This window comes from Mytilus galloprovincialis, chromosome 6 (assembly GCF_965363235.1).
Source record: "Mytilus galloprovincialis chromosome 6, xbMytGall1.hap1.1, whole genome shotgun sequence".
Lineage (NCBI taxonomy): Eukaryota > Metazoa > Mollusca > Bivalvia > Mytilida > Mytilidae > Mytilus > Mytilus galloprovincialis.
This window is the reverse complement of record NC_134843.1, coordinates 5,553,800-5,566,391: the sequence shown is the minus strand read 5'-3', so window position 1 is coordinate 5,566,391 and position 12,592 is coordinate 5,553,800. Positions and strand designations below refer to the sequence as shown.

Sequence of the window (12,592 nt, the reverse complement as noted above, 5' to 3'; positions counted from 1 at the left end):
TATGTACATAGACCTAACCAGATTAACCGATAATGGATCCCTGTTTACCATATACAATAATAGGTTATCGATGACAATGTTTCACTTGTTAGGATGAAATTGTCACCTCTTTCTATAGATTTTCAACATCTTTTTTATTGTCAATCAATACATCAATGGCATTACATGTGATTTATAAAAATAAGAAGATGTCATATTATCAGATTATTACATGGCATTTTTCATATCGCATGTATTATCATCCCTAGGTTCAATATCAGCCCAAGAGCCGCATGGCTCGAGGGCTGATAATACATGCAATATGAAAAATGACATGTTATGATCTTTTTATCATATGCATTAACAATGGAGAATAATAACCGCTAGAATCATAATTGATCCTTTTACGTGGTTACCAAATAGAAGTTCACAGAGTGTAAAGTTCACGGCCGTCGGACTCCTAACTTAGTTCATTCAATATGAAATCTTTCTATCATATGCCTCAACAGAGAAGAAAAATATTTTAATATGGACGAATCGACAAAATAAATAATTCAACAATTTTCATAATGGACACTGTTTGGAAAAGTCAACTTTTTTTAAGTAACTTTCTAACTTATGTTTGAAACTTAATAATTTGTTTGTAATTATTTTACACAATATAATCTTAAGTATCTAAATATTGTTTTGTACACTTCTTTGTAAATTGATGTTTTCACTGAAAACGTTTCATTGAGGTGTATATTCCGGAATTTGCAGAGTAACACCGGAATGCCATGCGATAACGTTACGGAAAGGCATGTGATAACAATCGAAGCATGTGATAAACTTTTCATATCAGCCCGCTAAGCACCAATTTGAAAAATATGGAATTTACGTTAATTTAATGCTATTATCATACAGTAAAAATTATATGTTATTTAGTCTAAGTATATGATAATATTGCTAGTAAGACATCTCTCCAACAGAGAACAAGTGATAAATTTATTATAAATAAATAGTTTTTACCTTTTGGAGTGTATATCATTTCCTGTTTTATTACAAAATGTATACATTTTTTTTCATTAGTTACTTGATTTTTAGGATTTATGGGTATTGGGAAACAAAAAATTTAGGTGTTTATCAAAAATACAAATTGTCTATATATTCAAACTGTGAAGTTATCAAATATGGACGACAATACAATTTTTCCTCAAGCCACAAAAAACTGACATCCACAGTATCATTTATTAAAACAATACATAAATATAGCTTCACCAATCTTTTTTTTTTTGTTAATGGCATGTTTATTTGAAGGCAGTAATTACAAATTTTCACAAATTTTAAAGTTTTCAATGTATAAAACCCACAAAATACAACAAATGGGGCAAGCATTCTACAACAAGAACAAATTAGGACGCTGACTGCTCAACCATGTCTACTAAATGCAGGAAAGAACCACTGAGCTTCAACACAAAACTAGCAATCCCTGTCAATTCTTTAAAATACATCATCCAATCAAAACTGGTGTAACATAAGAATAATCCATCTCATTTAGCTCTGGCTTGTGGTGCACTTGAAGTACACACTTTTTTTTTAATTTTAATTCAGAATTACATGTAACACAGAAACGGCAATTTTGGGTGATGGATCGGCTACAAAGTAACAACACTTGGTCAGCATCTCATCAGAAACATTCATGTTATGTTTGGTTTCATTCCATTCAGTGGTTCTCTAAAAGAAGAAATTTGTATGTATTTCCCTTAGGGTACTATGTTAAACTAAGTCCCCCCCCCCCCCCCCCCCCCCCTACTGACAGCCATCTTGAACACTTGGTCAGCATATCATTAGGAACATTCATGCTATGTTTGGTTTCATTTCATTAAATGGTTCTCTGAAAGAGGACATTTGTATGTATTTCCCATAGGGTCCTATGTTAAACCAAGTGCCCTGCCGTCGGTGGCCATCTTGGATGACGGATTGGCTACAAAGTAACAACACTTGGTCAGCATCTCATCAAGATCATTCATGCTATGTTTGGTTTCATTCCATTCAGTGGTTCTCTAAAATAAGTCATTTATATGCAGTTCCCATAGGGTCCTATGTTAAACTAAGTCCCCCGCTAGCAGCCATCTTTGATGATGGATCGTCTACAAAGTCACAACACATGGTTAGCACCTCATAAGGAACATTCATACTATGTTTGGTCTCATTCCATTCACTGGTTCTCTAAAAGAAGTCATTTGTATGCAGTTCCCATTGGGTCCTATGTTAAACTAAGTTCATTCCATTCAGTGGTTCTCTAAAAGAAGGTAAAAATGTAAAAAGTTCAGACGACGACGGACGACGGATGCCAAGTGATGAGAAAAGCTCACTCGGCCCTTTGAGCCAGGTGAGCTAAAAAGACTGACACAATTCTGGAATAGAGGAGTTTGAATAATTCCCCCACTTATCAATGTGGCATCAGTCAAAGAAAGATAAGGTATTTCTTATCTAAGATGAAAATTGTAAATAACAAATTGTCTTGTCCATGTTCTTGGTTAGTCTTATATTTTGATTCAAACAGACATGCAATTTTAAAATTTGATATCAGGAATTAAATCTTTATGAAACATTTTATCTGGAAGCATAAAGAAATGTGTGAGTATCTAGATCAGTAAATATTTGACTTATTTACTGCATATGAATGCTATAATGTCATTCCATTATATCTCTGTCCTTGAAAACTTGCACATCATCCAGATCAATAGAAAACATGACGTCTGTTTGCTGTTCATTGTTGCAGTTAAGATTTTAACAGTTTTTTAACTTTTTTTGTCTGTTATTCAGTACAACAGTGCACTGTATATGCAAACAGATTATTTTGTTTATTGACAAATCAAAATTAACATTCATAGTCTGGGAAGGTCTTGTTGGAGATCAGATATCTTATCAATAGATGCAGATAGCATTTTTCCAAAGAAATGGGTGATATAAAATCATTCTTTTGCATTATTTTTCAATTAATCATTTTTTTATATTTGATTAAAGTCTGCCTTAATCATAAAATTATTGTAAAATTAAGTCAAACCTAACTCCTATGAGTACTACAATTTTATATTTATTTTTTTATTATTGCTTTATTCTTTTTGTCTGTTTTTGTTTGTTTGTTCTTTCAATTGAAGGTCTATGTATATAGGTTGTGAGAGCTCAAGTGCCATCCAATAAACATATTCATTAAAATTTGCTCTTTTTTCTGTGTACAAAAACTAATGTATACTACAGCATCTATTTAAGATTTAGCTAACGTTAGAAAACATAATTGTGTCATTTTCTATGATCTCATCATAAGTTAGAAATCTATCTATCTATCTGATTTAAAGAACTATTATGGTTGAGCAATGAAGACCAGATGTAGGATGATTTCTTATAAGGAGTAAATAAATGCCATACATGTTACAACTGTTATGTAATTGTATTGTGAATGTGTTAATTCTATGCTGTTGTCATACTTTTATCAATCAATCACACTTATTTTCATTCTTCTATGCTTGTATGCTTTATATTGTATTTGTCCCATGAAGGCCAGTAATTGTAAAATAAAGAGTGTGTACAGTTCTATCTGCTTGTTTCACTGAAGATCTCAAGCTTACAGTAAAATCATGGCAGGCCGGCAGTTTCAATTAAATGCACATAGTACCAAAGGAAGGCACTTCAAGGCAATTTTAGAATTTCAGATTACATACTGGTATTTACTATATAAAAATACTGTTTGACACTGACCCATAGCTGAGATTTCAAAAAGTCCTATTTATGTTTTTATTTTAGTCCCCATTTCATATCCAATTTCATATTGTAAAAATTTATATCAAACATCCAAAAATTTACCTGTAGACATGAAAAATGGTACTTTAAATTTACCTGTAGACATGAAAAATGGTACTTTAAATTTACCTGTTGACATGAAAAATGGTACTTTAAATTTACCTGTAGACATGAAAAATGGTACTCTAAATTTACCTGTAGACATGAAAAATGGTACTTTAAATTTACCTGTAGACATGAAAAATGGTACTCTAAATTTACCTGTAGACATGAAAAATGGTACTTTAAATTTACCTGTAGACATGAAAAATGGTACTCTAAATTTGCCACTTAAGACACGACTCCGTAGACTCTGTAATGTACTGCCATCAAATGGAAGAGCACCACACACTAACACATATAATACTACACCCAAACTCTGAAAATAACACAATATAAATGACAATTATTATTCTGAAAATCAAATGGAAGAGCACCACACACTAACACATATAATACTACACCCAAACTCTAGAAAACCAGATGCTCCGCAGGGCGCAGCTTTATACGACCACAGTGGTCGAAACCATGAACAGTTGGACAAGTATGGACACAAAATTCAAGCTTGATACAGCTCTGAATTCGGATTGCGATTAAGTAGTTGACACAGCATAGGTTTCTGACACAGAATGAATGTGGTCTAATGAACTTAAAATATTTTTTTTGCTACTGAGCATTACACTATGCTGTCGAATATTAATCCCCTCAAAAAAAATATTTGTAGAAAAAATTCTTTTAAATTTCTGAAATCTGACATGAGAAAAATTTTACACCCTTACCCCCTACCCCCTCCCACATTTTTTCACCTCCTAGTTTCCTTATTAAAAATAATCTTAATTCAAATTTCTAATGGAGTTGGCAACAATAACTACTCATTTTTAAAGGTACATCATAAAATATTAAAATACAAGAGTGCACACGCTGAAATGTCTCGCCTTCTATACTAATCATTGATATTATGTTGATAGTCCTTAGTATCAAGCTAATCTTTATAACAACTGTCACATAAACTTAACATTAACCAAGATAACTAAACATAGACCAATGAACCTTGAAAATGAGGTCAAGGTCAGATGAACCATGCCAGGCAGACATGTACAGCTAACAATGCTTCTATACAACATATATAGTTGACCTATTACTTATAGTTTAAGAAAAATAGACCAAAACACAAAAACTTAACACTGTGCAATGAACCGTGAAAATGAGAGCACGGTCAAATAAAACCTGTGCGACTGACATAAAGATCATAAAATATTTCCATACACCAAATATAGTTGACCTATGGCATATAGTATTAGATAAAAAGACCAAAACTCAAAAATTTAACTTTGACCACTGAACCATGAAAATGAGGTCAAGGTCACATGACATCTGCCCGCTAGACATGTACACCTTACAATCGTTCCATACAACAAATATAGTAGACCTATTGCATATAGTATGAGAAAAACAGACCAAAACACAAAAATTTAACTTTGACCACTGAACCATGAAAATGAGGTCAAGGTCACATGACATCTGCCCGCTAGACATGTACACCTTACAATCGTTCCATACAACAAATATAGTAGACCTATTGCATATAGTATGAGAAAAACAGACCAAAACACAAAAATTTAACTTTGACCACTGAACCATGAAAATGAGGTCAAGGTCACATGACATCTGCCCGCTAGACATGTACACCTTACAATCGTTCCATACAACAAATATAGTAGACCTATTGCATATAGTATGAGAAAAACAGACCAAAACACAAAAATTTAACTATAACCACTGAACCATGAAAATGAGGTCAAGGTCAGATGACACCTGCCAGTTGGACATGTACACCTTACAGTCCTTCCATACACTGAATATACTAGCCCTATTGCTTATAGTATCTGAGATATGGACTTGACCACCAAAACTTAACCTTGTTCACCGATCCATGAAATGAGGTCGAGGTCAAGTGAAAACTGTCTGACAGACATGAGAACCTTGCAAGGTACGCACATAGCAAATATAGTTATCCTATTACTTATAATAAGAGAGAATTCAACATTACAAAAAATTTGAACTTTTTTTTCAAGTGGTCACTGAACCATTAAAATGAGGTCAAGGACATTGGACATGTGACTGACGGAAACTTCGTAACATGAGGCATCTATATACAAAGTATGAAGCATCCAGGTCTTCCACCTTCTAAAATATAAAGCTTTTAAGAAGTTAGCTAACGCCGCTGCCGCCGCCACCGGATCACTATCCCTATGTCGAGCTTTCTGCAACAAAAGTTGCAGGCTCGACAATAAAATGACATACAGTCATGGTAAAAATTAATATTAATAAACAATAACTTCTAAATATAAATTTACAGCTGATCACCTCAAGACAATCATCATTTCTTAATACATAATTTTCAAGCAATGTAAAGGGGTAATCAAGTAATCAAACATATATATAACAGTGTTCTTTAAAATTTCATTGAATTACCTCCCCTACACTGCTTTTAGATTTAACCAGAAAAGCCCTTGTTTCCCCCCTTTTTTGCCCATAATTGCTTGATGATTTGAACCATACCCCCCCTCCTTTAACCATATCTTTGAAGTATGAAAACTTGTGGTATAATTTCAGAGAGATTTATACACTTAAACACAAGTTATTGACTGAAAACTAAAAAAAAAATCTTATTTTGGCCCCTTTTTTGGCCCCTAATTCCTGCACATTTGGGACCATCACCCCCAAAATCAATCCAAACCTTCTACCTGTGGTATTACACATTGTGGTACAATTTCAGAGAAATTGAAATGCTTATACACCAGTTGATATCCTGAAAGTAGAAAAATGCTTGCTTTGGGCCCCTTTTGGGCCCCTTATTCCAAAACAGTAAGAACCATCATCCCCAAAATCAATCTCAACCTTCCTTTTGAGGTATTGAACCTTTCTATTAAATTTCATTGAGATCCATTCACTTAAACTTAAGTTATTGTCCGGACACCAAATGTGTCTTCGGACGATGATGCAGACGACATCATACTATTTGCGGTCGTATAAAAACCACAATATATATATATATAAAACAATCATTTTTCAGTAAATTGAATTACATTAACAAAACAATTTGTACCAATAAATAAATTTCGAGACTTTTCCAGATGGCATTGGTTGGTGAAACAAAATTAGCTTCTACAAATGATTCTGTAGATTATATTCTGTAGATTATACATTGTAGGAAAAACCTTGTCAACTATCAATGTAACAAATGTTGACAATAGTTAGCTTACTTGATGTACTGCTCAAACCTGGTTTTAATTCACCAAACACCAAAAGGAGAGATTTAAAGTGAGAGTTCCTACAATCTGTGAGACATCAAAGTATTCATCTTTAAAAAAAAGAAAAAAAAAACTTTTCTCTGCCTGGAGAGAAATAAATGGTAGTCATAAAGATTTTAATTCTCTTTCAAAATAAAATTTAATAAAATTTTTGAGTTGTGACTGTTGTCATTTTTAATACTCCTATAATCCCATGATAGGACATAAGTCTGTGCCAAGTCATCAATGATACAATTAACTGACTGCAGATAACAACAATACATCAAAAGATCAATTCAAGTTTAAATAAGTTTTGTTAGAAAGAAGCTGCATATTTCTTCTGCAGAAACTGTCCTGAATGTGCATGAAATGATTAACACTGGGTTATTAAGCAAGCAACAAATGAATAAATTCTCTGCAAGAAACAACCTTCAGCTATGTCAAAGAAACAGTTGGTGTTTTTAAACTATATACCTTTTAGGACCAAAACTTTTCCCACAAAGATACTTAAATGTGTCAAAATATATTTCTATCAATTTTCACTACCCCTAACCAATTCTAATTTTCAAGGGCTAAGGCTATTTATTTTAAAGACTAGAAAATCTGTTTTAAAATTTCATGAAAAAATGTAGTGAAAAGGTATTATACCTTTCAATTGATTGTGCACTGTGCATAATTTTTTTTTTTTTTTTAATATTTCAATATGCAAAGAATCATAACCATAGAACCATGTTGTATTAACTTCAAATGCCTTCTTAAATTTGGTATTAAATTGAAACCATAATGGAATTGGTTAGAAACGGCACAATGGGAGTGTCCCCGTAAATAAGTTTGATAACCTTCAATATACTTGTCACAAATCTCAATGCGAATATCACATATATGGTTTCTCCAGACAAAAGCGAAGTTTTTTTCAATCAAATTTTGTATGATTTTGACTGGTCACAAGAATATATAACAACTATATTTAATCTGGTTTATCCACACATGTCAAGGTCAATAATATTCATGAACAAACAATGATACTTACATGACTTATACAATATGTAATCAGCTTCCTGATAGTTATATAACACGGTATCTAACTGACCAGAAAAAGCCTCATTTCTGTACTAAAACTGTTTCTTCAATTCTTTTCTCATGTTTTTAAAAGACAAAGAAGCATATCTGATGTCCTTTTTTCTGTGTATTTTTTGCTATTAGTACATTTATTCAACCAGCTTTATCTGAACAGCAAAATTTTTATTGTAAGTTTTTGACATGAAAAATGTAATTCTAATTTCTTTTGACTGTAAGCATGATAAGTAAGAAAATTGGAGATTAAATGAATAAATTACCCATATATCCACTTTAGGAGCACTGTATTCTTTCCCTTCAAAGAGCTCTGGAGCTGCATATGGTGGACTACCACACCAAGTCTTTAAACAACAATTGCTGTTATAGTAATTACTAAAACCAAAATCTGAAACAAAAAATACACCAAGTCTTTAAACAACAATTCTGATTATAGTAATTACTGAAACCAAAATCTGAAAGAAAAATACAAACATTTTAATAATAAAACCTCCCATGATATAGCCACTTTTAAGGGAGCTGTAAGGATTGAGATTTGTAATCATAAAGTGGCTGCAAGGTACAAGATTTTGTATATTTTAAAGTGGCTGTAAGGTATGAGTTTTGTACATTTTAAAGCGGCTGCAAGGTACAAGATTACGTACATTTTAAAGTGGCTGTAAGGTATGAGATTTTGTACATCACAAAGTAGCTGTAAGATATGAGATTTTGTACATCCCAAAGTGGCTGTAAGGTATGAGATTTTGTACATTTTAAAGTGGCTGTAAGGTATGAGATTTTGTACATCTTAAAGTGGCCGTAAGGTATGAGATTTTGTACATCACAAAGTGGTTGTAAGGTATGAGATTTTGTACATCTTAAAGTGGTTGCAAGGTACAAGATTTTGTCCCTTACAAAATGGCTATAAGGTATTAGATTTTTTTCCACCTTAAAATGGCTGCAATGTATAAGATTTTGTATTGTCTAGATCTTATAAAAGCTTAGCACTTAGCTATATCGTGTATAGGTCCTTAAATAGTTCCAAAATATCATTAGGGCCTAAGAGCTATGGTTCCACAGCTAATAATACCTGTAAGGAATTAGATTTTGTATATCTTCTTATGTCTGTAATGTATGAAATGTTATGCATCTTAAAATGTCTGTATCTATAATTCAATGGATATTCAAATCAGCTAAGGCAGAACAGTATAGTTATGCGATTCTGTAATACGTCTGCACCTAAAACCTGTTGCAAACTCCTATTTTTTATAATGATTAGGACAAGTATACATGTACATGTATGACCATGAATTGCATTACAACCTTCTGATTTAACCGAGAAAAATAAAAGATTACGTAAAGGAAGTATTTTTTTCACCAGTACGAAAAATTTAGCTGTACTTTAAACTTATAATTTAAAGAAGGTTTGACCCTATAAAACATAAAACAATAAAAAGCAGATTTGTGGAATGTAATGTATTTTATTTAATAATACATGTAGACAAGCCACATAAAATCATAATGCTTTATTATATATATTGTTCAATAGTCTTTTGAATTTGAGCCAACGTGAATGTCATTTCCTTAACCATAGTTTATTTTTTATTGATATAGATTAAATTGTATCACCAATCTGTCACAGTTCCTCACAAAGTATAGGATATAAAATTCAATGTCAACATGGGGTAGAATTACTCCAGACAATTACTTGAGAGTGCAAGTTTCCCCACAATGTGGTTTTGTATAGTCATCAGATCTGTGTCAACACGATTTTCTAATGAAAACATCGCACTGGAGTACATTTATCCCTGACCTGGTTGTGGAATCAATACTACGATTGTCTGAGAACCTTGACTGATATTTACTGTCAAAACAAATCCATGATCCTTTCATTGTTTAACACAGGCCACAGCTATAGAGAATGCATCTGTGCTTACAAAAGCTATCATTATTAATTGCATATTTACTCAGTATAATCTTTCTTTATTATAACTGACTTTTTAATGGGAAAATAAATTTAACACTGTGGAACAGGTAAATGAAAACAAAACAATTTTTTTTATAATAATGGTTTTTAAAAGATGTTTAGCACTTGTGAACTTATTTTATAAGACTGACCTAGAAATTCGACATGTTATGAATATTTGATTAATTTTATACACATCTTTTCTTCAGACTATAATCTACTGCTCTAAATGCACCAGTTTCCTTTGAAGATAACTAGATGCAGATTTGACAAAGAATCTTTACACATATGTAACAAATTGTGTGCAGATGTTTATTACAAGGTTAGGGTCAACACTTGTGTTCCAGACAATTACTTTTACATTTTAATGTATCACAACACTTTGTTTGTTTTCATACTTCACTTTTATTGCTATGCATTTGTAAAACATATGTGAAGTGCATAAAGCATTTAGTAGACACAGATGTAATTTTGGGTCATTGGGTAGGATCAATATGTATATTGTGAAACAAGATTATTAGTGAAATACCGATTTTCTTTGATTTCTTGGGTAACCATATTATTTGTGAAATACCAATTTTTGTTGATTTCTAGGGTAAAAGGAAACCATATTTAAAATGTTCAACTAAACAGAATCTTTTCATAGGTATATATCCAAATTGGTTAAAACCATGAAAATAAAAATCCACCAAATTAATTTCACGAAAAATTGGTACCCACAAAAATGGATGAATCTGTAATATGAACATGCATATAATACCAGACAATTTATACACAACCAAAACTTCAGTGATCAGTTCTGATTTAATGCTTGAAAAAAACTTCTGCTCAACAAATACATGTACAACAATCTAAATTAAAAAACATTCTTAGGAAAAATGTCATATATACACCAAACATTTTATGAACTTTTTAAAGGGGCACTAGCTGTCAAATTCATGTTCACCGATTTCAATCAAATTCTCATATTCGATTTATAACAATGTAAAACATTTATCCAAACTATTAAAAGTCTAAAATAAACAATTAACAGGGCACGGGTATGAAAATGTGTAACTTCGTTTTGGGTGTAATTTAGTCTAGATGCCATCTAATTAATTATCGAGTTGACCTCTACATCATCTGATGACCATATAAGAGATGTAAACATAAATAGATATATATATAGATTAAGCAAACTCATGCTGTTGGATTATTCTAGGTCTATTTAATTTGATATTATAGATGAATAATAAATGTTTATTATTGTTTTTACCTTTATAAGAATGATTTTTTGTTGATCGAATCAGTCAATCAAATGATTTACCTTTGTTACACTTTCAATGTTGACATTCTTTTCCTTTGAATAACTTTACACATACAATTCACTTGTTATCCATCTCAAGATAAGTAATTAAATTGAAGTTCACATGAATACGGATTCAATGAGGTCAAATTATTCACTTGCAAGTGAATAAATCATAATCAATTGTTTTTAAGTTTATTTTGGCAAAATTAAACCATACTATCTGCTAAAAGCAAATTATTATTTCACTGTTTGCATTTTATTATTGATTGAGACAAAAAAATAATAAATTAGATTTGTTTATATATTTCGTAGCTAGTGCCCCTTTAAGATGGGCAATTGTTTATCAGTGGCATGCCAGATTCATCTTCGCCAATGGCATAAAAGGACTGAGCCAATCACGAAGGCCTAAATTTGGCCCTTAGATTTTCATATTTTAAATCAGGCAAAAATATACCACATTTCACAAAGAAATAATTGTGATAATATTTTTGATAGAGAATAACTTCTTTTTGGCACCTCACAAATAATAAATGACAAAGCTTTGACACCTTAGTTATGTATTATTTGTATTGTAACATCCAATTTTTCCACAACTTCATATCCCAAAAATGCTTAAATTCATAGATATGAAAGTTTTATTATGCTAGATCTTGTCAATCGTACAGTTGTTATATCTGACTTACTAACTTGATACGGAAAATGTTATTAACTTTTAAACAACCGTTGTCTGTCATTTTCAAACTGTTTATATTGGAATTAGTTAAAAAGTCAAAGTTGAAATCATAAATAAGTGTTCCGAGAAAATTGTTTTCGAAAATCTAATTTGTTCATAATTTTTTTTATGTGATTAACTTTATTTAAATAATTTCGGACCTTCCCTTATCTGATCACCAGCATAGCAAAAGGTATTACTCCCAAAGGTATTGTGAGGTGACACGTCCAGGTATTCAAGCAATTTCCTGTCAAGACTTGCAAGTTCATGCATCGTTTCACTGCTCAGTTCTGAGGGTATTGAGGAGTGTACACGGCTGATAATTTGTAACTTTCTCTTTTGAATGGTGTATAATATACATCTCTGTCTTGCGTGTCCGAAAGTGATATACTAGTCATTACTAAACACATACGCTTGTTTATAAATAACATTTCTAAAGTAAAGAATATTATTTATAAAAATCTAAATAATACCCCCCA

At 31.7% G+C, this 12,592-nt stretch overlaps 1 protein-coding gene across 6 annotated transcripts in view; it reads right to left on the bottom strand.

The window, feature by feature from the left end:
- The window catches only part of LOC143078790 (serine/threonine-protein kinase SIK3-like), a 71,733-nt gene that overhangs the window by 31,520 nt on the left and 27,621 nt on the right, over positions 1 to 12,592 (bottom strand). For 5 of the 6 annotated variants that reach the window (XM_076253766.1, XM_076253761.1, XM_076253763.1 and 2 more), the window contains exons 5-6: positions 8,432 to 8,556; positions 4,057 to 4,180 (exon numbers count right to left, since the gene is read on the bottom strand). In XM_076253766.1, coding sequence (XP_076109881.1) covers positions 4,057 to 4,180; positions 8,432 to 8,556 — 249 coding nt within the window. Of the gene's footprint in view, positions 1 to 3,825; positions 3,884 to 4,056; positions 4,181 to 8,431; positions 8,557 to 12,592 lie in introns of those variants that run through there. The other variant, XM_076253765.1, reaches the window with a different exon arrangement.